Source organism: Furipterus horrens, unplaced genomic scaffold, assembly GCF_987537825.1.
Source record: "Furipterus horrens unplaced genomic scaffold, mFurHor1.1.pri manual_scaffold_12, whole genome shotgun sequence".
In the NCBI taxonomy this organism is placed as follows: Eukaryota; Metazoa; Chordata; class Mammalia; order Chiroptera; family Furipteridae; genus Furipterus; species Furipterus horrens.
The window spans coordinates 2036650-2061862 of NW_028327182.1; the positions used below are offsets into that span (position 1 = coordinate 2036650).

The 25213-nt window shown below is 48.7% G+C and overlaps 1 protein-coding gene across 2 annotated transcripts in view; it reads right to left on the bottom strand.

The window, feature by feature from the left end:
• Positions 1 to 25213, bottom strand: part of NBEA (neurobeachin) — a 377725-nt gene that overhangs the window by 306757 nt on the left and 45755 nt on the right. For both annotated transcript variants that reach the window (XM_090258648.1, XM_090258647.1), the window contains exons 7-17: positions 24887 to 25006; positions 22704 to 22850; positions 21664 to 21861; positions 20939 to 21072; positions 14662 to 14770; positions 10455 to 10607; positions 9135 to 9303; positions 6628 to 6707; positions 5873 to 5935; positions 5682 to 5779; positions 2802 to 2894 (exon numbers count right to left, since the gene is read on the bottom strand). In XM_090258648.1, coding sequence (XP_090114774.1) covers positions 2802 to 2894; positions 5682 to 5779; positions 5873 to 5935; positions 6628 to 6707; positions 9135 to 9303; positions 10455 to 10607; positions 14662 to 14770; positions 20939 to 21072; positions 21664 to 21861; positions 22704 to 22850; positions 24887 to 25006 — 1364 coding nt within the window. The remainder of the gene's footprint in view (positions 1 to 2801; positions 2895 to 5681; positions 5780 to 5872; positions 5936 to 6627; positions 6708 to 9134; positions 9304 to 10454; positions 10608 to 14661; positions 14771 to 20938; positions 21073 to 21663; positions 21862 to 22703; positions 22851 to 24886; positions 25007 to 25213) is intronic.

Sequence of the window (25213 nt, forward strand, 5' to 3'; positions counted from 1 at the left end):
CCACAGAATTCTTAAACCCTTTTGTCCAAATTCAAAGTCTATAAAATAGTCTATGACAAATTTAATATCAAGAATTTAAAATTATACTAAAAAGTGAGTATTCTAGCTTGAAATGGCATAACAAAATTGAGGTTATTGCTTGTATCTGCAGTCTGCCACCGTATTAAAAAACAAAAATAAATAAACACAACAAAACAACTTCCGGTCAAGATGGTGGCATAGTAAACACAGCTCACCTCCTGCACAATCAAAATTACAACTGAAATACGGAACCACCGTCACTCAGAACTGTCAAGAGATCAAGCCGAGTGGGAGTCTGATACCTCACGGGATTGAAGAAACCACACCTCTCCGGACAGGTAAGAGGGGTGGAGGCGTGGACGAGCTGGTCGCACATCCATGGTGGTGGAAAAAAATTTGGGAAGGATATACTGGGAGTGAGGAGCCCCGACCCAACACCAGGCCCTCCAGCCCAGCGTTCCAGTGCCAGGAAGATAAGTCCTCATAACTTCCGGCTGCAACAACCAGCGGGGACTGTCAGCGGAAGAGACTGATGGAGCCCAAGCAGCCCCCTTAGAGACCCTGCACACGGACACAGACTCCCTCCCTCTGAGCTCCAGCACCGGGGGAGCAGCTTGAAAGGCACCAGTGACACACAGGGAGAAACCGAGGTGTCTGGCATCGAGGTGGGAGCTGGGGGACAGCTTTCTCCCTGGCAGAAAGGTGGGCAGAGAGCCTTGTCCCTTTTCTGAGCCCAACCCCCACAGGGCCAGAGAGACATCAGGCAGGTGCCGTATCTGAGATTCCATCAACCTAATACTGAGACCCCCTGAGACTCCTCCTACCCAACTTCCGGGCCCACTCACGCCTTTGTGGCTTTCCCATGTGAATGGCCGGCCTTGGCTGCTGCTTCCCAGCTTCCCAAATCCTCTCACACAAGCACCAGCCTCAGGGAGCCCCAGGCCGGCACCAGCAGCAGCCACCTCAGGTGGCTTTAGAGCTCAGGCAGGGTGGCCCCGGCAGAGCGCAGGAGGGGACTGACCTTGGCCTGCACCAGCGGGGCAAGCCCCGGGCCAGCGCACCCAGTGGGCACCGCAGACCACGCTGGGGCACCAGCGCCCTGCCCCCTGCGCAGCGGACTCCCCGTGGAGGGCGGCGGTCGGTGGTCACAGCCTGTCCTTGCAGCTGAGGGGCCTGGGTGAGCCCCTCCCGCCGTGTGGCTAACAGTTGTCCGCCAGCACCCCTTTTACTTAAGGGGCACCCCGGCTCCCAGTTTCTGCACCTTGGTCTCAGGGCCGGCACCCTGCGCCCCCTGCACGGAAGCCGGAGGCCAGACTCAGCACCTTCCTCCGCGTCCGCGTCCCGCTCACAACGGAGCCTCTGCTGATGTTCGAGGCCACGGCTCACCGGGCGCTGGCCATCCCGGGCGCTTTCCCCTGGTGCCTGGTGTGACCGTCCGCGCAGAGGGCCACGTCCCACGGGAGGGGTCCGCTGAACGCTGGCCGTAAGCGGGCGGCTGGGCCGGTGTTCCCCTTTCTTATCTGCCAGCTCCGCCTCGCCACCGTGGGAGCGTGGGCGCCTTCTGACCGTGCGCTTCTCTGTAAGCCTTCCGGACCGCCCTGCCTTCACCCACGCGGGCCGTGGGCCCTGCGGCAGGCTCACCTTCCGTCCTACAGTGCTGTCCACAGAGGCACCCTCCTTCGGGCGTCCGGGCTCCTCTTGGTCTGTGTGGAAGGCTTTTTCCTCCCATTTCCCCCCAAAGTTAGATTAGCTGACGATTCAACACGTCCCCGTTAGCCCACCTTTCCTTCCAGTTTCCTGAAATTGCTTATGAGCTGCCCTTCCCTATTTTTCACCTTAAGACACAGCTTCTAGTCCCAGCCGTGCACCCCGCAGCCAGCGTCACGTTTCTGTACTGGGAGACGTGCTTCATCGGCAGGCTGCAGGACACTGGGTCCAGGCTGGCACTCTTTTATTACGATCTCCTAATCAGAGTCCTCCAATAAGCCGTCCTTACCCCCAAGACTAAAAGCGCACGTGTGTCCCGCCCCCAGTGTTCCGTGTACCAGCACGAGCTGCAGCCCCGCACCGGGGGAACCTCGCACGGTTCCGGCTGCGGCGCATGCGTTTCCGCGGCTTTAACACACCTGTCTCCCCTACTTGCCTGCTGATTTGGGACCCAAACGAAACTACTATCTGTTCTCGCAGCCTCCTGGGCACACTGGTGACCCCTGGGAGTCCCCGCGTCCTCGCCGCTGTTACCAGCAGGCTGGTGAACGGCCCGGCTCTGAGGGGACCCCACCCAGCGCCACTTCAGCAGCAGCACTGACTCCCTGAGCTCGTGGGGACAGGAAACGGGTCTCACAAAGGTCAGGCAGCGGACAAAACGGTCTGACAAACGCTCATTACAGCAGCAGGTGATGGTTCTGCAGTATCTGACTTCTGGGCTTTGGGGAAGGAAGGCAGCCTCGGGTTGTCACGTTGCAGAAGTCATCAGCGAGCCCCGCTGCTAGAGGACAGGACGAGTAAGAAGACGCTGGCCGAGCAGGCCCGCCGGAAACGGCTCCCAGGCAGATCGCAGTGTACCTGGGACTCCCTGGGTCGGGCAGGTCTTTATTGAAACCGTATCTGCATGTGCTTTACTTTACGAAATATTTCACTGTAGCCTTAAAATAAACAGTATTTTCTTCAGCAAGCAAACAGCGATAAACTATATGACTAGTAATATAGACAAAACTAGTAAAAATATAATTTCAGTAGATATTTTTTACAATTCGTTATTTAAGAAAACACCAACTTACTTGTGACCTAAATGTTTCAGAAAGTATCCCAAAACCTTCAGGGCCTGAACCCAAATACTTTCACTTTTGGAAGCCAGTAATTTGTAGATGACCCTAAAAAATACAAAAATCAATGATCTTTTAAACTCCTGCAAATATTAAAAATATAAGCACTATACACTTTACAATTAAATTACACGTACATAAAATACAATACCTCTCAGAATTTCAAATTCACTGAAAAAATAAAAAATTGGCACATTTTAGTAATTTTTCTTTAACCTTGGCCTTCAAACCCAGAACAAAAAGGCCAACGTGACTGGCTGCCCCTGAGCGTGAACGTCCCACCGGACTCCATAAAAACGCTCTGTTTTCAGACTCGTGCTCAGGGAAGCCACGTCCCTTCCCACTGACCTGCCCCCGCCCTCGTGCTCGGGGACCTGCAGATGCTGGCCTCCCGGATCCTCCTCTTTCCTCGGGTGCGCAGTGGGGTCAGAGAAACAGCACCCGTCCCTGCGGGGCTCTGGGGTAGGAGACGGCCTCACTCCGTGTGCAGACCACGGGCACCCACAGGAAGGCGCGGGGGAGCGAGCTCACTGCCTGGCTGCTGCCCACCCGGGAGCTGCACCGCACACCCACCCTCCGCTTCAACTGAACTGGTCTGAGAAGTTTTCTGTTACTTGGGGCAAAAAAGGTGTTGGTTAAACATTACCTCCCCCCACCCACAGTCACTTCAAACACTACGGAAGGGCAGGGTCACATTCATTACAGTATCTGTAGGCGCTTCAGAACGTTTATCTCGTATTCTATTCAAACACCAGAAGTAACACTGTTTTCTAAAGGCGAGGAGGCCATAATAACTATGCTCTTCTAAAACGAATTCGAGAATCTAGAACCTAAGAAGGTCCGTGGGGTGGTCCCACGACTCTATGAAAACAGGATGTGCTTTATTCTTCTAAATATGTCTTTAAGTAAAGTGGGGGGAATGCTGCGCGAATGCAGACGTGCACACCGCCCAGCCCCGTCCCTGCACGCGCTGACCGCTGACCAGCCTCCCTGTCTGCGTGGGCGCGTCAGAGCCTGCGGCTTAGTCGTTCGCTGCGCCCCTCCCAACGCGGCCACAGATGCCACTGTCGGCAGCGGCCAGGGGGACACCTGCGGAGTATCCAACCGGTGACCGTGTGGATTATCAACCACCGGTACGGCGCTCCCGCCTTCTTCATCCCTTTGGCTTGCCCGTCATTAGCGCCCAGATAAACTACTTTAAAAATGGCCAGGAACAGAAATCTTCAGTGCAGAGAAGCCCGCGTAGAACTGCTGGGCCGGCCTCGCGCTGACCCCGCCTTCCTGTAAGTAAGACCCTGTGACCAATTCTGCTGGACTCTGGAGGTGCCTGTGTCGGTCTGAAGAGACCCTCTCGGTAAAGTGGCCGCTCCACCTGTGCCTGACCCGCTGACAAACATCACTCTGTATTCTGAGGGTGAAGGAATGGAGGCGAAACAAAAACGCTGGAATAGAAGATGCAGTTTAATTTTCATAGCATCTCAGTAACATTAACAAAGTGGAACAAAACGTAAAGTTAGTGGGATCAATTTTATGTCTAGCAGTAGCTTATACTATGTAAGGAGTCAGTAACTGTTGATGTTTGATGCTGTTTTTTTTTTTTTTTTGCATTACTCTACTGAAGGACAGACAATGAGCAAAGAGAAACGACACAGTGATTGTTTCCCTTGGAAGCTAGTTTTCAAGGTCTTAAATGTATTTACAGTGAAATCTATTTTCAGAACTTTTAAGGACCAAGGCCAGTAATTTAAAAAGACAAGGATGAGGATAGGAAAGTTACACATGTCCAATAAGAAATGTCCAGGAAGTCTAAGAACAAACATCCAACAGGAAAACTAATCCTGAGATCCAAAAAAGCAGCTCAAAGCCTCGAAACGTGACTATCCTCAGATACAAAATCAGTAGCTGCACAGAACTCCTATTCTCTAGGAGGAACTCTGAACGGAAAAGAAGAAAAAAGGACCAACAGAAATTACGATGAACACTCACGCATGAGAACATCTAGGGTTCCCTTCACAAGGAGACAAGGGTTTCTTATGGCACGAAATGGAAGAGCTTGCAACACAATATCAGCAGGAAACGCAACTGCAGAATCAGTAATGACTGGTCGCTTCTAATATAAAAACATCGGTGAATCCTAATTCATTTGCTCGGGCTGTTAATATTAATTAACACTGATTTATTTTTCCACTAAGTCGCACATGGAGCAATCTAGATTTCTTGTTCATTCCAGTAACTCAGACTCCAGAAAAACAGAAGGGGGGCGCTCCTAAGGGGCGAAGACACAGGTCTCACGTCCTGAGAATACGAGCAAGAACCGGCCCCCACTCGTCTACACAAGGACTCCAGGCCTCCCTTACGGAAGCGAGCCGGCCCCGCCCGCTGGCCCACACCCTCTGTGCCCCACCGCTCCCAGGGGGGCTCGTCCCCGCGCCAGCGCCCCAGCCATCACAGCAGGCCCGCCTCCGGGAAGCGGAGCGGTCCTTTCCTTCTTACCCCCAACGGGACCGAAGCCAACGTCACCAGCCCACGGGCCTCCCAGGCCTGCTCACTGTCAAGCCCGGGAGCCTCACGCCGCTCACGCTCTCGGGCTCCCTTTCGCTAACCCCCACCAAGCTCCCTCTGACCCCCGCGACTCTGCAGGAACCACTGAATCACTCGTCCTGACCCCTGGGACTACTTTCTCTGCCCTTCCTCAGCGGAGTACTGAGAGGGTTAATAGCTCTCTCCATGTACTCCCTTCTTGGTGTAAGACTTTGCTGTATTGATGCAAAAGTTCACAGAACAGGGGCTAGTCCTCAACTCAAGCTGTGAAGAACACGAGCGTTACCCTCCTACCTTATTCCGTTCCTTTGATCAAAGGCTGGTATCATCGAGGCCGGATGTTCTGACATCAAAGCCACCAGTAACTGCAACACGTCATGAATGTTTTCATCCTGCATAGTAAGAAGCACCAGCATGTCTTCAGTTAAAATGTTGCACTAATCCTTGAATAAAATAATTAACAGAAGAGCCAGACCACATCCTACCTCATGCATGGTAAGCAGGTAATTCAATATACTCTGAAGTTCATCTTCTTTGACCCCTCGATCCTAAAGATTAAAAAAATACCTTACTTAATTTAAATCCAAAATTGAGACTATGTTAAAGGCAGGCATCAAAATGATTGTTTTAAAAGAAAATAAAAACAACTTAAGAGTAGTAATGAAAAATTAAAATAGCTAGGTGCTTCATAATCAAACAACTATATCATTTCACGTGAAATAAGTATTTAGAAATCAGTATCTAGTCTTTCAAATGGCTAATATTTGACTGACCTTCCCTATAGTCAGTATATTTTGATCATCTAACTGTACTAATAAATATCACTATTTTAACCATGTACTCTTCTTAAAATAATCCAAATTACGGCCAAATTTTACAATACTAATTGTGTATTTTACATTTATTTTATGTTCTTAAATATTAATCTGTTGAAGACCCTAGTATGACAAAATACATAACATGAGCCTTCTCAAAAAGGAACAAAGACCATTTCCTGGAGTAAAATCTTCATGCTTGTTCCTTGTCATTTCTGCTGTAACCCTTACTTAGTACAGAGGTTCTCAAAGAGTATTTAACAAAAGTGAAATTCAATAAAAGGTAATACTAAGATGCACACAGTTTTAAAAGCAAGTCATGAGTTAAAAAGTTTGTGTTAACTTTATAATAATGATTTTAAAATATGCCAAAAATTCTGTTCCCCTAATATATTACAATTCTGAATTACATAAAGTTATTTTACCTTTAATATGAGCTGTTTCAGAAAAAGTAGCATAAATGCCCTCAGTGATATAATTTCCTTTTGTGATGGCCGGGGACCATCTAGAATAAAACAAAAAAACAAGAAGGAAAAAAGAAACAAGAGAAGAAAATTCATGATATTAAATAAACTTAATGCACTAAAGTTAGGATACCACAGAATTAAGTTATATTTATTATCATTATAATATTTATTAGTATTAATGCTGTATAATTTCAATTATGTCAGAGAATCTAAACATTATTTTCATATTTTTGGTAAGTTCAAATTATTCACTAAATGTCATATTTGGGAGAAAAAATACTACTTAAAACTTATATAACTATACATTGATAAAGGCACAATCATCAAGTGGTTACGTGGATACTTCTCCCAAGTTTCGTGAACTTAATAGGTTGGTGCCCTTTCCCCCTCAAGTCCAAGTGCCTGCGACGCCTCCTCCCATCCTCAGACCTGCCCCCCGCGAGCCCCGTCTGCAGTCCCCGCACACGTCACACCGCACAGCCCAGAAACGCAACTCCAGGGCCAGCGTCCGTTTCGCGTTCTCTTCCCTGTAGCTGTGTGCACCAGACACAGACTGTCACGGCCACGCAGTAAGTGCTCAGGGGTCACATGACAGTGATTTCATCATCACATCTAAATTCCAAAGTAACTGAGAATATTTAATTATCAAAAAAATGAGACTATGCAATGATATATGTAGTACATAATATACAACAGTTAAAGTATACCTTTAAAGTATGTAGCTACAACCATTTAAGTCCTTAAACATCAAACTTTTCTTTTCTCTTTTTTTACATTATTTTTTCTTTTTTGGGGGGGACCCCTGCCAAACTTTTCTTAATGCCACCGGGATTTCTATAGCCTCTCTGTTTTCAAACTACAACCCCTTTATGCATAATTTCTAACACCTCCTGACTCACCAAAGACACAGGCAGACGATTACACCTCAGAGCAAGGTAACACTCCTGCCGCCCGCCCACGGGGGTCTGGCCGCACCATTTCCTAACAAGACCTATGACATCTAAAGTTTCTCTGGCCCAGGCTGGTGTGGCTCTGCGGACTGAGCGCTGGCCTGCGAGACAAAGGGTCGCCAGTTCGATCCCCGGTCAGGGCACAGGCCTGGGTTGTGGGCCAGGTCCCCATTTGGGGGTGCGCCAGAGGCAACCACTCACGGATGTTTCTCTCCCTCCCTTCCTCTCTCCCTCCGCATCTCTAAAAATAAATTTTTTTTAAAAAAGTGCAAGGGCCCTGAGTCAGACAAACATGGGTCAGACTTTGGTTCTGTCACTTTCTCTCTGATCTGCAAAGTGGGTGGGATGTTCCCCAGTAGTTACAGTAGAGGCGGTGCGAATAAGTCTAGGGAGACACAGTTATGTCACATATGAGCGATTACACAAAACCATCATGTATAACAGAACGCTTTGCACAGGCCCCAAGTCATAATGAACACTCAGTGAACTTGAGGCGTTAAGTTTGAAAGAAATAAAAAAAGCCATAAGTGACGGAATAATGTATCTGAATGCAAATAGGACAATTTTAAAGTCCCATCAATAACAGACAATAAAGTAAGCAAATAAATATTAAAGTAGTGAAGTGCTATTCTCCTCTATCAGAAAGTTTTAGAAAATGGTAATTTGCAACGCTGCTGTGACTACATACTGTGGTTAAACTGCAAACTGGTAGTTTTTTTTTCTAAAAAACCTGGCAACGATTATCATGAGAGCCTTTCTCGGTAATTCTAAGCAAATCAAAGATGGGGGCAAATGATTATATTCAATTAAGCCAATCACTGAACTGTTTGTATATTTGATTATTTATACAATCAAAACTGTAGACATATGTAAATGGTATATCCTCTTAGAATAATGTAGAGTCAAGGAAAAAAGACATGCAAAAATCAAGAAAATCTCGATTCTGTAAGAGTTTAAATATTTCACATATTATACAGTAAGAAACAGTGGAAGAACACACCCCAAACTCGTAACAGTTAATTCCTGAGTTTTGAGTTATAGAGAATTTTTTCCGTGCATTATTTTCTCTCCTATGATGAGTGTACGTCTTTACCCAAGCAGGAAAGGTGGGAATGTGTTTTAAACGAAGAACGCGCTCTACTATACGTGGCGGAAGAGGTGAAGTAAGGGAAACAAACGTTAAAAGAGGCAACAATTTCCAAAGGCTGAAACGAGTGTATCAGAGCTCACGGGTCATGACCAGCATCACTCATCTGCTTTTAACATATGAATACGTCTTCCTGAATCACAGCAAGCACACAGGCTAAAGGGCAGAATGTCACTGAATTTAGCTCTTTATTCCAACATCAGTTGCGTATTGCCAAGTTCTGAGCTGCTTCACCAGAGCGAACTCTCGCCGCCTACGGAAGGCGACCGCCCAGCCACACCGGCATGACCATGCACACCCGTCCGCCGCGACAGCCCTCCGCACGCACGGCCGCAGGACAGCGTCGCCGCAGGGAGGCGCACACTTACCTAACCCTTTCGGCGTGATGCCGCTGCTGTCGGCAGGGTTCATGACCCAGTAGTAGTACTTCAGCGTGTGCATCAGCTGTAACACCGTCCCCACCCTGCGGATGGTGGTGTAGATGGTAGCCGTTCCGATGAACTCGGCAGACAGATACGTGTACAGAGAGAGCTGAACCTGACATGAAATATTGACAACGCTAGAATAAATTTAAAGCGTTTCCCATGTTGAGATTCTACATGACACATTCTTTTCTAACTCAAACGAAAGTCAGTGAAGGCCAAGAAAGTACCACATAATATGAGGTTAAAAATAACTATTATTAAATAGTATTTATATTTTCAAATAATCTGCAGTCAACACATTCTAATAACATTTATTTTAATAAAAGTATTGCAATAGCTATTAACCTTCTGATAATTTTAAGTAATTCAATAATTTCATTGAAAGTATCTGAAAAGAGGATCAAATTGTTTAAAAACACCAAGTGGCCCAACAAAGCCCTTCGTCACGGTGCCTCTGAGCGGCGCAGAAGGCCAGAACGCAGGTCAGGCAGCTGTATCGTATCTGCAAAAAGTACTTATTGTCGTCATCTACCTTAGAAACTCATGTCATTTCAGAATTTCTTAACGCAGTGCAATATCAGAAACTAAGCATGTGAAGCTGATTAGCCGAACACCTTGCTGGGATGCTTCAGGTCTGAGATTAGCGCTCTAGCGAGCACGATAAACTCAGTAAAGGCAGAACTTAAACATTCTTTAAACCAAGTTGTGTGACAGACTGGAAAACTGCAAAAGGCAGCTCAAGTTCATGGAAAATGTTCCTCATTATCAATTTCCACTAGACCGTAACAGGGCTAAATCCAGGTATGCAGAATACTAAGTGTTATATTGATATCTAGAAAAAAATTATGAATATGTTTATTTTAAAACAAATAAGATTTACATGACATGATATAAATTCTGTATTTACAATACAAGCAATCTTCCAGTCATCATGATCACAATGATCAGAACGCCGTTGATTGCCGGTTATTTTCCCTTCCCTCAGTCTTTCAGTGATTGGTGTGCCAAATTCTCCTTGGAAAAATGTGAATCACAGCTAATGACTTCAGAATGCAGTTATTACATCAAGCTTAATTTTAACTAGTTTCATGCATTTTAATATTTCCACATTTAATACTTGGATTTCTGATCCTACTTGACACGACAGCTTCATACTGACTGTGCAACGAGCTGAAAACCCCAACGGCTCCGCACCGCGCAGCTCGGAGCCCATATACGACTGACGGCGCCGCGCCGAAGGGGCAGAGGCGGGCGGCGGCTCACCTTTGCAGGCGTGTGGATCCAGATGGCCGGGTTGAATAAGATGTGGTCGCAAAGCTGCTTCAGCAACGGGGCTCCGTGGGCTAAGCCGTCCAGGTACTTGGCAAAGGACAGGAACTGCTCCAGGACGGCTCTGGTGATGTGACCGCGTGAGGACTGAAGGGACGGAAGGGACATTGCTGCTGAAACTCCGCAGTGTCAGGGGCAAGAGTGCCGACTTAACACACGCGCGAAGTAATGTTTCACAGGCGACCCTTGATACATTAAATGTCAAATGAAAAACTTCCTATTTCCTTTGCTATTCAAAACTTAACTATATGTAGAGGCAGAATTTTAGGAAAATTCTCTGAATGACAGTTTGTTATAGGACAACTGCAGAGAAATAGCTCAGTTTAAAAAAATGCCCCTTTCAACTCAAGCTCAAAAAGTGTGACAAATAACAAATGGCTTTATCCCATTTTGTACAGATCGGTGAACAAGAGAAGATCTTAGACCAACAAAATGAAAATGAGCCACAACTAGGATCATGATGAAGCACACACACGCCAACCAAGCACAACAGGCCAGGCAAGAGCTTTGCCAGCCCGAAGCCCAGGGAGAGCGACGGGCCCCCGCCGCGGGGACCCTCCCCAGGAAACCACCCGTGAGACTCCGGGGACGCGCCCACAGCGCCGGGAGGGCAGACCCCGTTCTCGGGCAGCAACACCATCCCCTCTGGCGTCCGCCCCTCAGACTGCCCGCCCCCTGTGTCCTGGGCACACCACGCCGGTCCTGATCCTGTCCCCAGGGCCGCCCGGGTCGCGTGCATCTGCGCTGAGCCCCCGACAGCAGTTGTCAGCTGCCTTCACTGTTGGGTGCCCGCAGCCAGCGGGGTCCCCGTGAACGACAGACCTTCCGCTATTCAGAGCAAACTTCAGATGAAGGCCCCCGTCCAGCCGAGCAGCGGCGAGGCAGGCGCAGTTCCCCAGCCCCCGGGAGGAGGCGGGACCCCAGAGATGGGGCTGAGATGCGCCCACCTGACTGTGAGGTTGGAACGGGGAAGATAACGCAAAGTGCCTACTGCTTCTTCTCACTGAGCGCATGCTGAAGTGATGTTATGTATATATTAGGTTAAATAAAATGTATTGTTAAAATTAATTTCAGCAGTTACTCTACAGGAAAACTTTAAGCAGCATGTGAGCTTATGTTTTAGTTGGACGATGCTTCCCTAGAGTGTGATTTCATAGAAAATGCTGTACAGGAAAAGGTGTTCACACAGCTGACAGCTGGGCCTGAAATGTCAAAGCAGCTCACTTCCGACACAAGCCCCGCACAGCGAGCGTGTCTGCGGTCTGGCCGGGCTCCCGAGGGGACGGGCTCGCCCACCGCTCTGTCCTGAGGCGCAGGCCACACGGCACCTGGGGCTCCATCCTCGCTGATTAAAGTCCAGCTACCAGCATGTGGTTACTTAGGAGTCCAGTGACCCCCGCCCCCAAGCCCACAGCAGGGACAGCTCTCTAACTCTGACACCAGCACGCCACCTGCTGTCACACTGCCCCCACCTGCTGTCACACTGCCCCCTACTGGGTCCAGGCTTCCACGATGGTCATAATGCGGGGCGGCAGAGCGACGTGTGAATCAGGGCAGAGGACGAGAAGGAGCAGCAAACGCTGCTCACGGGGCCGGAAGGAAATAAAGTCCCAAACTAAGAACTGTTTGTTGAGCCACACAAGACATTTCTGAGCCCATCCCACCTGCCTGCCCCCGCCCATCCTGCCTGGTGGGTCCCACTCCCTCGGCTGTGCGGCCCCTGCCCCATCCCCCCACGTAAAGGCGGGGCGCAGCACTCCACATTCGGCCATTCGGAAAGCTGACCTGCTCCACAGCTGCTATTTGCTAGGCACTCTCCTTGGACTGCAGAAAACACGGTGAATAGAACTTCAACAACCCAGCAGAACGCCTGCCCTCCCAGAGCTCGGTCTGCGGGGCAGGAAGGCAGGGGCTCACGACGACGCGACAGGGGAGACACGGGCGTGGGCAGTGTCTCCAAGGGCACGAAGGAAGCGGGGAGTGGCCAGGGCACTGCGAGAAGGCGCGGCTGGGAGGGTGGCACCTGCCGAGCCTGAAGCCCGACGCCACCGGCTAGGACTGTCAGTGGCTGCCTGTCTGACAGACAGCGGGGGGCGCAGACAAGCCGCAGGCCCACAAAACCCAACACCAGCCTTAGCGCAGAACTCCGCGTGGGGACTTGTAGGAAGATAAAGAAAATGGCCCAAAGGAAGAGCCGAGTTAGGAAAGAGGAGAGACGGCAAAACAGGTATTTGAGAGAAAACAGCGCAGCAAACACTGGGCACGCACCTTAAAGGACGGTGAGGAAGAGACAGGAAATAAGTAAATGCTGACCTTTATCCTCATGCCATGCACACAAGTCCACTGGAGGTGAAATATCAATCTGAACGTGACGAGGAGAACTCAGCTGTGAGTCTCATGGCTCTGGGATACATAAATACCCCAAACGGGCTAACCATAAAATAAAATGAAAACTTGACCTATATTAAAATTAAGGACTTTTGTTCATTAAAGAACCATTAAGAGAATGAAAAGGCAAGCCACAGAGGAAAAGATACGTGTGATTCGTATCCGACGAAGGACTCGCGTCCAGGATATACAGAGACGTTCCACAGATGAAAAAGAAAAGACAGACAGTGCAAACGCAAAAGGGCGAACGCGGCAGGTCCTGGAGAAAGAAGGGAACCAAAGGGACGAGCGTGTGCAAGCACATCAGGAAGATGCCCGTGAGAACACAGCGATCTGCTGAGAGACTATCCTTTCCAATCATGTATCCAGTGCGGAATTAACGCAGAGAATAAAGAACTCCTGCAACTCAACAATAAAAAGAAGGTAACTCCGATTATTTAAAATCGGCAGAAGTCATAAATAGACATTTTTCAAGAAGTACATACAAACAGGCAACACGCGCAGGCAAAGATGCTCAGTATCAGGAGATGTCATAAAAATGCAAATAAAAAAATAAGACACCACTTCACACAGACTAGGACGGTCAGAATAAGAGAGACAGCAGCAGGTGCTCGCGAGGACGCGAGTGTAAAATGTTGGAGCTGCTTCGGCAAACAGCCTGGCAGGCCCTTAAGTGGTCAAGCCCAAAGGCACAACGGGACGCAGCGAGCCGGCTCGCAGGCTCCGTCCAAGGGAGATAAAAGCGCACGCCTACACACGGACCTGCGCGGGACCACGCGGGGCAGCGTCAGGCACAGCAGCCGAGGGGGAGGGCAGAGGGACAGAAAACCAGACGGGCGGACACACCCACAGCCGACTGTCCAGCGCCGCAGAGGGACGACGCTGGCGCCCGCTCCAGCACGGGGGAGCCCCGTCAGCACAGAAGGAGACCCTTAGTGACCCCCACGGAGCAGTGGGAGCACACAGGCCCCCAGGGACACCCAGAGCGTGGCCGGCTGCGGGGAGCGGGGTCTCGGAGGGGACGGGCGAACGGGCGAAGGGTGCGCAGACTTCCCGGAGAGGAACAGCAGCCGCCAGGAAGTGCACGTAAACATACGCCCCATCTCACCTAAAATCTAGACACTGCAGGTTAATAGCGCAAGGAGAACCGTTTTTCCCCACCGACAGCACAGCACTAGGGACGCTCATTCTGAAAGGGGGAACCGCGTAAGGCTGCGTATTTCATCTGAGGTGTCCCCACGGTGTCCCTGACGAGGAGCCAGGGTGCAAGCGCAGACAAGGCTCCCTGCAGGGGCCTGCTGACCGGCCGCCAGGGACCAGAGGGCGGGGAGGGGAGCGCGGTGCGCGCCCACGTCCTGCATGGTCACGGGGCACAGGCCCTCAGAGCGGCCCACGCACACGCCACGCAATTCTACACCAGCCTTCGGGGCGAGGCTTCAGCTTGGCCTCTATGAAAACACTTTCTGAGGTTAAAAAAGAAAAAAAAACATGTAACTGAATAACAGCAGATAAAACAATTTTTTAGTTTCAATTTTCACTCAGAATTGCTTAATTAGATATAGTTCTAACATGTAATTTAGTTCAATGTCTGCACTGACATGTAGGTGCATAATATAAAAATGTCTGTGAATCAGCCCAAAACACAGCCTCTGTACAGGCAATGGAAAGGGAGACGCCAGAGAAAATACACTTGGTGACTGTCAGTCGTTGGCCTTCGAAGGCTGCACCAGAGCCATCAGGACACGTCACTCACCTTTTCAAGCAGGTAGCCAATGACCAAGAAGCCTTTCCCGCCCAGCATCTGCTCCTGCATGGCCACGGAGCTTTTGAGGAGGTCAACCAGGAAGGCCAAGAGCGTGGCGCTGCAGGGAAGCACAGACAGGGCTGTTAGGTGATCGGCCAGGGTCCCCTGTGCGCACAGCACAGCAGTCAGGGCGGCGGCTGATGACTCCCAGCCAAAAGCCACGCCCAGGTCTAATCTCCGCCCTGCTGACAGCCATCTTGCTGACATTATCAATAGTGTGTCTTCTCACGGGCAGAAGAAAACCAGTTTTATCTACTGAAAATTAAGAATCATAAATCAACACATTACTGTGTGGATTTTTTTTAATCGTCCAAGAAAAAACATCTAAGTTTACCTATACACGTAAATATTCCCTGCTGCAAGTAAATCTAACATAAGAAACACACCCACAAATATGTAATTTCATCATAATAAAGACTTTATCACATAATTGGTTGTAAGAACATGCTCTCTTAGAGAATTGTAAGTATGTACCCAAGATTGCTTTGGAAGAACACAGCAGTTTTTTAAATAAGCCTTTCATTTTGACCTATTTTTCAAATACAACTTATATTTTTTAAAAATATCCAGAAACATATGCAACATGTTACTTATGACCACATATGCCCCAGGAAGAGTTCACGAGAGCAGAGAAAACAGTGACCGGTGTGTTACTGAAGTCACACGTGGCAGCGAGCATTAGCACAGAAAAGCACGCAGAGACGTGTGCCCAACGAGCAGGGGGCACTCGCCGTGGCGACTGAGCAAAGAAACAAAGACAGGTGGCTGTGCTGAGTGGCGCTGTGACAGCATCGTCCTTCACGAAGTTACACAGAACAGCATCCAGCCAGCAGCGCGGACGCACGGCAGCATTCCCAGCCGTCTTCGCACCATAATCTGTAACGACGAATGACTCCAGCCCAGATCCCCAGCAATTAAAATAACGCCTATTTACAGTGCTTTACAAGGTCCCTATTGCCCTGGCTGGTTTGGCTCAGTGGATTGAGCGTCGGCCTGCGAGCTAAGTGTCGCTGGTTCGATCTTCCAGTCAGGGCACATCAGAGAAGGAAAACTCTGACTCCAAAAAACCTCCGCTGCCTTGCGGCATACCTCTTCAAGGGAAAGGCTAAGGGAGTAAACCCCGACAGAAAATCCGGAGCCGGAGTCCCTAAGGCGGTTTGACGTTGTAGTCAACACCGGCAACTCCTGCGGCGCACCTGAACCCAAGCTGTATCGACTCCGTCTTTCCCTTGGACCCTTCAGCTGCGAAGAGAGGGGGGGTCTGCTGCATGGGCAACAGCAGACCCTCCATATCACCCTGCCCAGGCTCTGTAGCTTCAGCTCCACTGGAGAGGACACTCCAGCGTCATCGCAAGATGTTGATTCAACACGGGAGGAGACAGATACCGTGTCACTCCCGAGTCGGACTGCACAGCCATTCTCGGTGGTGCAGATAGACTCTTAAGAAGCTACACCATCGTCTCTCGAGACGGACGGCTGCCGACGACGACGACGACGACAAGGTCCCTAACGTGCCTGTTTATAGTCACAAGAATGGGCACAGCCTCAGATTTCTAAATATATTTAAAACACAAGTGTTCATTTCTACGAGAAATTAAGAAATTTTGCTAGTGAGAAAAACTTAAAAAATTATTAAGGCCCCCAAAGAATCTAAAGTGATTCTAGCTCTTCCGGTTTCAAAAAAAGCAACCACACACTTCTCAGGCAGTGAGGCTATTCGTGGGCAAATCAGAAATATTCTCATAAAAATAACCAGCAGCCAAATCAGCACAGTTGTAAAAAATCAGTAGTTTAATAGGTTACATTTCAGCTAGAAAAAAATATAGTGCATTTGAAAATAAAGTACTTCATTATAGGAAATTAAAATTCCATTTTATTATCTGGCCCTGTATCTTTAAACCACAAAATAAGTAAACTAGCATTACAAATCAATGATATTCTTTTATTTTGCCCTAAAAGTCACAGGCAGGCGCTTATAGGAAAAACACAAATACCAAGGAAGTCCTTGGGATTTTTTAACTCTTTACGTAAAAAAGAACAGCTCTTAAAAGCAATCGAGTCCATTTTGAAGGCACCGTTATCCCGTGAAAGCACATCACAGGGAACTGCGTAAGTCCATCGCACCGCTGCCTACGTGTCCGGAAAGAACGAAGGCCGCTCCCGTACAGGGATCACCCAGGTTCCTGACCTGCACAGGGAGCTCTGACCTGCACCTGAGGGAGCGATTTAGGACGGAAGAAGACTTGGTCTCCTGAACGTCAGCACCGCCAAAAAGTCTAGAAAAGCATCACCAGGGTCCCGATGGGCCATGAAAAAATGCAAAAAATATGTCTTAAAATCAATCACCCTCCTATGCAGAAGCCACATAAAATTACAAAGGATGCCAAAGATTTTCTTATTTTTCTTTATGTCAGGGAGACAACTCTTTCTCAAACACCTAAAGAAGTAACTTGGACTTCTAAACACAAAATCAGAAATATTAGTTTTATTATTCCAAAATCTTAACGAATGACTATGCTATCCATATAATTACTAATTTCCCTTCAATTTTAACTATGACAACAATTAAAAAGTCAAATTCATTCACTAGCAAAGGTGTTATTAACTTGTACCTAAAACCCAATGCAACAGTAATACCATATCGTTTTAAAGTCTTTAAAACAGGCGCCTTTGACACGGCAGACGTAATGGTGAATATAAACGGCTGTCTTCGAAGGACATTTCAAACGTAATTTAACAAACTCGCCAGTAACTAAAATGCATCGGATTGCTGCAGGGCTCACAATGAACTTGCAAAATTCCGTGCACTGCCACACAAAACCTCTCTCCGTTCCCACCTATTTCCACCTCCCCAGGTACAGAGGCAAATGTAGAGGACACTTCAGCCCACTCCCTCTCCTAACACCACTGCCTGTCCAGACACATCAGTTCTGCTGTCGAGGATCTAAGTCAACCGGGCGCAGCAAAGCGAGTATCTGTGTCGCCCAAACCGGCACACACAGCACAGGACGTCCTCTCGAGACCTGCAGCAATGCCTAGAGACAAATGTTCCCCGGAACTGTACTTGTTAAAAAAGGTGCACTGATTCTCAACTCACGAAGGGAAACTGCTCAAGTTTTCCACAGACGTGGTGACAGATGTTCCATCAGCAGCAATTCTACTTCAGAGGCAGTGACGGGTCTTGTCTCCTTGGAAGGAAGATGACACTAACAATCTATAGGGTTATTTCTTAAAAATAATTACCATCTTCCAATGCTTAATGAGCTTCAATTAAATTAGGAAATAATACTTATTTCAAGTGTCGTAAAAGTCTAGGTCTTAGGAAAACTGAAGAAAATAGTATACAAACACCTTAATGACTTAATTTATTTACTGGTATCTCCAAGCTTTCTGGCCCCTCCCCGAGGAAGCCACTGCGAACAAGCCCTGACCCACTTCCTCTGCCTGTTGTGAAACGGTCACATCTCTGACTTTACATCAGCTGGACTAAAGCACATGAGAAAATTTTGACATCGTATGTGTAATAGGCACTTTTCCTTGAACAGAAATTCAGGAAAGATGATCAGACAAGAGTGTGTCCTTTAGAAATATAAGAAGAAATCCACGTCAGGTTGACACTGAAATGTTGACGTTTTCAGGGAATTTTGTTGATTTATGTATGAGTAGTGCTAATTGGAGCTTTACAATGAAACTTTTACTTATTAAGGGGGCTGCTTAATTATTGAGGAGGTTATAAAAGTCAAGATAATTACTGTAATAACTTTGGCTAAAAAGATAAGTTTTGGAGAAGAATCTTGATTTAAGTTGGTATGACAAGGTTACTCTTAATGGTAGAATCGTTGAGATCATGATGGGCTTTTCTAAGCTTTTTATATCACGTATTCCATTGGGCAGCCTATCAAACCACCTGTATCATAATGAAAACAAAAAAAGACTTTTCTGAGAAAAACTTTTGTAGACTCCCCAAATTTACTGAAATTATTACCTGAAATTTATTTTGGTTTATATAACCTGTCAGAGGTAAAACGGCACCCACTTTTGGTAACACAGAACTGCAGCAGGCCGACGAACCACCCGTGTTTACTGAGAGGGACAACCCGCCCAACGCGCCCGCAGACCAGGCGCGCCGACGCTTTCCATCCGCCGCCTCCTGCCGTCCGCCCAGGCGCCGTCGCGCGGGCCGTCCCGCAGCCGGCAGAGCGGGCCCTGGGCACTGTGGTCTCCAGTGGGAGCTCTGGGCCAGGCCTCTGCGGTCCGCGCCCTGGCCCCACTGCGCCCCTCCCTCCCCACGCAGCAGCCAGTGCTCAGCCAGCGCACAGCCGCGGACCCCCAGCCCCAGGACCGGATGGTCGGGAGCCCAGCGCCAGTCTAGGTCCCGTCTGTCTGACGCCTAAGGAAGACCTGCTCACCACGGCACGCGTCTCTAATGAGAACTGTTCTCCTCGTGGATTTTTAATTGTTTAACTACTGAAGCCTATTTACACCGTGCGCCACAAACACGCTCGTTAAAGCAAACTCTTCTTACATCACACGACGAGAACTCAGCACGGCACGTAACTAAGGCCCCGGGGGGCCTGGAAGTGGGGGTGGCAGTGTTACTGTTGAAGTGGAGAGTGATTCCTTCCTGCTCTGTGTTCTCTATCAGCCATAAACTAAGCACACACACATCACTGAAAAAAAGTCCAAGTTATTTATCACAAAGAAAACATGAATGATATAAAAGAACTCAAAACAAATCAAAATGAAAATCAGAATGCTGAACTGTTACACTTTTATCTCCAATTAAAATAAATACAATTTAAATACCAAAATATAATATAAACACTAAAATGAGTTTTAAAGACTCAATGAAAAATAACCACATGCCTTGGATGAATGGACCATGTAATCTGCGCAATATAAGTTTAGCACTAAGATTTCATAATAGCCATCCATAAAGATGTAAGTTATTGTGGGTGACCTTAGTGATAACATTTCGAACGGCATCATCTTTCTAGTTCTTCTCCCTCAGAGCCACAAACTCCGCGTCGGGCTGGAAGAAGCACAGACTCACTGGCCGCGCACAGGGAGCCCTTGACCCGCACGTGACGGCCGACCGGCTGCCTGCCCTCTGGCTGCTTTCCCGGCGCTCGCCAGGCCCCTCGTTAGGATCACAACGGGCGCTGGGTCACTCAGGTGATGAAGATGCAACGTTTTCAATTTCAATCCAGACCGGAATTTAAAGCTTCGCTTTTCCGACAGGCTGACGCCTCCCCGTGAAATTACTGGGACGTCAGGCGCCCACTGCTCCTCAGCGCCCACCTGCCTGCCCCACGGAGGTGAGCGGCAGCGGGACCCATGGCGGGAGCCTTGTTTGGTCACGTGCAGGTCACAGTCACATGTGCGTGTCCACTTCACATCAGGAGCCCCGACACAGAGGCAATGTTAACAGCAGCAATAAACAGAAATCTGTTCATCGCTAACTTAAATAACATGCGAAAATCACGTTAATTTCAATTTACATTCTCCTATATCCGCTCCATTCACTCAGCTTTTCATCAGTTCAAACATGAAGGATTTCATGGATGTGCACACACTAATGAAGCATTCCTATATTGAATCTGAAGGAGAAATTAACGTTTACCTAGCTGCTAAAACTCCCACTGAACTTAGATCTATGATTCTAGGAAACAAGATTAAATCAGAGTCTGATGAGGTACTTTTTTTAAAACAGGAGGTAAGCTACCAAAATTGAAATCAACCTAAATTAGAAGAAACTGATTTTTTTAACAGACTGTTAGATTTGGGCTCTCAAACATGAACTACGTACAAAGAACAGTGACCATAACAGCGCTGGAATGCCAATACTGAAGATGCAACGCATGTACCTGTTACTAAATTTTGTTCTTCGAGTAAACTTCCTTCACCCCAATAACAGTATTTGGCCCGCAGGCCTCTCACGGACCGTCCGCGCCGGGAGCACTGGAAGGGCGCGGGCGGGACTCGCGCGTCTGCTCAGCCGCACCCCCTCGTCCCTGGGCCGCACCTGCTGTGAGGTCGTGTCTGTTGTGAAGCGAGCCAGCGCCTCACGGTGTAAGAACCTCTGTGTCAGGTGATTTTCATAGAAACGTCTATTAGAACCTTAAGAATAAAAGCCCCAAACCATAACACATCGGGAGCACCAAGCGCACCAGGCGCCGTCGACGTCCGTAGACACGCGAGAAGCCTCGCGCCCGAGCCCACCTACCAGACGGTCGTCTCCAGCTGGCTGTCGTGCAGCTGCCGGTTGTCCAGCTGCGCGAAGAGCGGGAACAGCACCTGAATGCCCCCGATGGAGTGGATGGCGCTGTGGATGGAGTGTGTGACGATAGCTTTCACATCCTGTGTTAGGGGAACAGAAATGCTGGTGACGTCCCTGAAACATAATACGATCCTTATTTCCTATTCCAAATAACTCTATGGGAATCAAATAACAGCAGTCAGACGTTTAAAAAACCTTCCATTACACAATTTTTGATATACATGTAAAACTTTAAAATTTGAAATTTGAAATCATACGAGATTTTTTACACTGAAAATATGAAGCTATAAATCAAGAAATGTTTTATAGAAAGAAATACTATTGATAGGTTGAAAGACACTCAGGTAACTGATGTTAGGAAGATAGAAACTACTGTTCCCACACCCAAGCATACTTTTATACTAACAGTGATCTGACAGCCAATCAGCTGATTTCATTCCCACGGCTACAGACACGTGAGATACCAGAAACGACAGACGCCCTGCTATGGAGCCAAGTCCGAGGCGCAGTACAGCACCCAAAACAGGAGGGGAGGCAAAGGAGCCACCCAAAGGCCTCGGGAAGCCGAGAGAGGACAGGCCGCACGTGCAGGCCGGAGAGCGCGGGCCTGCGCACACGCGTGCAGCCAGGGCGCGTGGCCGGGCCAGCCCGTGGGGCCGAGGGCGGCGCACCTGCAGCATGAGCGCGTGCGGGGAGTGCACGAAGATGGACGCGTTCTCCTTGGGCGAGGACTCCAGGCACAGCTGCGCGTCCGTGGCCTTGGCGTTGTACGTGAACGCGATGCTGCTGGCGAGCTTCCCGTCGTACAGGACCTGCTTGTGATGCTCGGCCAAGTGGATGTCACTCTCAGACTTAAACTTGAAGGTGCTCTGGGAAAACAAAACGAGGCCGAACTCTCATTTTAAAGGGAACACAACAACATTCTAAAGGTGTTAAAGCGCAGAAACACTTAAGCTAAAAACCTGTTGTGACCCTTCCAGGCACTGATCAGTGGTATTGGAGTTTTTAGGGATTCTCCCTTCGGTTCTATGAGCTGAATTTCATTATGCTAACAAACACACAGCTCTTTACTTTCTCATCTTTATTGCTCTTGACTATTTATAAAATGATTTTATTAGAAAAATATAAGGCCAGGTGATATTAAATGTAAACAGATTTTAATACTCACCATAAGTTTTTCTTTTTAATACCTTCAAAACTACAATCCACATGCCCATACACAGTGTCCGGCACACACAAAAACGGACTCTGACTGTGAAAAATGTCTTTATGCAGAAATCTCCCTCTCTACTATAAAAAGTACATTAGTATCCTGCACACCACTGCTCCCCACAGAAGCATCACAAGAATCACGATAACCCCAAACAAGAAGGTCATTAAAACCTGTCACCTCGCAACTAAAAGAAGTAAAAATTAAACAGCTATAATGAGAAAGATATGGTTGGAAATGGTTAGGATTTGTCTGCAGACATGACCCTCACAATGACATGACATGCAACCGTGGCCAGTCATCTGATGTCAGTATTACTGTTTTCAACTATGACGTCGAAACCCAAGCCAGGGACATGGAGAGCCCAAGGGAAGGGGCCAGGACGGCAAGCCACGCCCCCGAGTTCCGAGACCCAGAAATGCCCTTCAAACCACGCTGACACCCACCCGCACACGCCCCACCCCGTCCCACACAGAACTCGCGGGACAACAGCCCCCCTACCTTGTACCCGGGCCCGAGCTGGTGCACCGCAAATATCTGCGCTGGGTTGAGCGCCTCACTGAACACGTACACGGCGCCCAGCTGCCCGCAGAAGACCCTGTTGGCGTCGGCCGTTTCCGAGGACCCGAGAAAGCACTTGTCGTAGCTCTGTTGCACAACGTGGTAAGAAACAGAATGTATTATTTTCTAACGACACAGTGTTTAAGGGTACCTTTCTTCACTGTCCTAACAATCGTCGCGGGATAAAAGCATCAACTAAAACCTGATGGAGTATTTAAGCAATAAAAGCAGCTAACGATTTGTAGGGAAAGTGAATCACTTAGGTACCTCGTACTACGGGCGAGCCACACGACAAGAGCCGTTTACTCAACAGTCACCTGGCCACTGTCCAGATTTCATAGTTAAAGGCAATAGGGCTTAGTTATTCACACCAGCAAAACTGATTTCAAAGCTGCAGTGAGTTATTATTGCCCACACACAGAGATGCATCTGAGTCAGAGACTAACCAGTCAACGCTTACCCACAGACGCGCAGGGCGTGACCTCTGTAATCCCCCGACACCCTCCCCTGCTCCCGCACACAGGGCAGCCCTCTCCCGGGAGGGGCCCGGGCTCAGGGCCCAACGCAGCAGGACCCCGAGGCCGGCGAGGGAGAGCCGGCCCCCACCTCCTACACCCCGCCCACTGCAGGGCCTCCTGTCCAGACCAGGGGAGCCCGACCCCTTCCTCCCGGTGATTCGGCGCGTGGGAACGAGATGCAGGGCAGAAATTCCTCACTAATCCTCCACCCGTAATTAAAAGTGTAAGAACTTAAGAACTTGCTTCCTAATGAGCATGGACAGCAGTGTGGGGACCGCAGGGAGGAGGGCGCGGAAGGGGACCGAGTAGGAAAAACACGGTGAAGACTAAATTAGGAAAACACAGTCCCAGGACTGCAGCCTGATCAACGTTTCTAAACAAGCGGCATCAGGTCACCAGTCTGCTCGGAAGCAGCCGCCCGCAGACGCCGACGCGGGGAGGCCTCGGGTGTGCCTATGAGGCCCTGCGTGGCGGCCTCCCTCTCCTCCAGATAAAGCGGCTGCTTCCTGCTCCGAGGGCTGTCGGGCTCTGCATCAGCGCCTCCGCACTCCCCGCACCCACTGAACGGGGTCTCCCCCAAAGAGCCACACGGCTTGCTCCCCAACTCTCACGAAACCATTTCTGCACCACCTGGTTTCTCCCTGCCCTACACCTACGCTTCCTATACCTGTTCCCACCTAATTTCCCTCCGTAGCATTTACTGCCACTTACCTAATGAACAGGAGTGACTACAGGTTACAATGAGTTGGCCAAAAGGTTCGTTTGTTTTTTTCTGTACGACGGCTCCAGTAGCGCTTAGTTGTCTTTAACTTAATTCAAAGCAATTTTGTTAGACTGTATTGTGGCAGCTGTCATATTATTGTGCATTTTTAAAAACTCATCAAGATTGGTGAATTTCTGTGGAGCCATTTTAATACTGAAGACGGAAGAAAATACACATTTTTGGCAAATTATGCTTTATTATTTTAAGAAAAGTAAAAGGCAGCTGAAACACAATGAAAAGACGTGCGCGGGCCGCGGAGAAGGGGCTGTGGCTGATCGGACGTGTCAGAGGCGGAGTGCGAAGGCTCGCGCTGGGGATGTCTCGCTGGGGCGCTGCCCGGGCGGGCGGGCCAGCTGATGCTGATGGCGATCAAACTGAGACGTTAACTGACCTCAACATTCCACCTCACAGGGGAGAGACGACATGCTCAAAATACCCAAATCAATGAAGTTATTGGTGACAATGAGAAATGTCTTTTGTTTTATGAAGACAACCATACGAACTTTTTGGCCAACCCGGTATTTACTCATTCTGCTGAAGGTCTTCCTTTCGGACACAAATAGGGGGAAGGACACAGTGTTCGGGGCCGGAGACCCCAGGGAGAACAGAACGCCGCCTCGGCGCTTCTGACCTCATACCTGGTAAGTCAGCCAAGCCCCGCCCCTGGTTTGTACCACTCATCAGGTCTGGTGGCAGTTATATGCAACTCAATTAAGAGAAAAAATTTTCTAGGTAAAACTATTAAGTTCCTAACAAACTTATAATATTTCATGTCATAAACACCACTGTGTCGCACGCTCAACTGCACTGCAGCACAGACCTTCACCACAGGGACAACTCACGTCATTCGTGTTAACATGCCACGCCATGTCACCGTAGGACACCAGCTGGCCGTTCACGTAACACCGGATCTCGCTGTTCCTCCACCGGTTGTAAATGTGGACGATGCTGATCATGTACCACTGAAGCGGAAAGAGGAGGGAAGTGTCAATAGGCAGTGTTTGGCTTTTATTGTATGAAGACGATCATAAACTCATCACACACTGCGAGGCGTGCTCAGAGGAAGTCACAGTTCCCCGCTGCCACTTCCCATCCCTCCTCCGGTCCCCCTTTATCAGACGGAAGCCGAGACGCATCGGGAACAGCCTGTGGCTGAGCCAGAGCTAGAA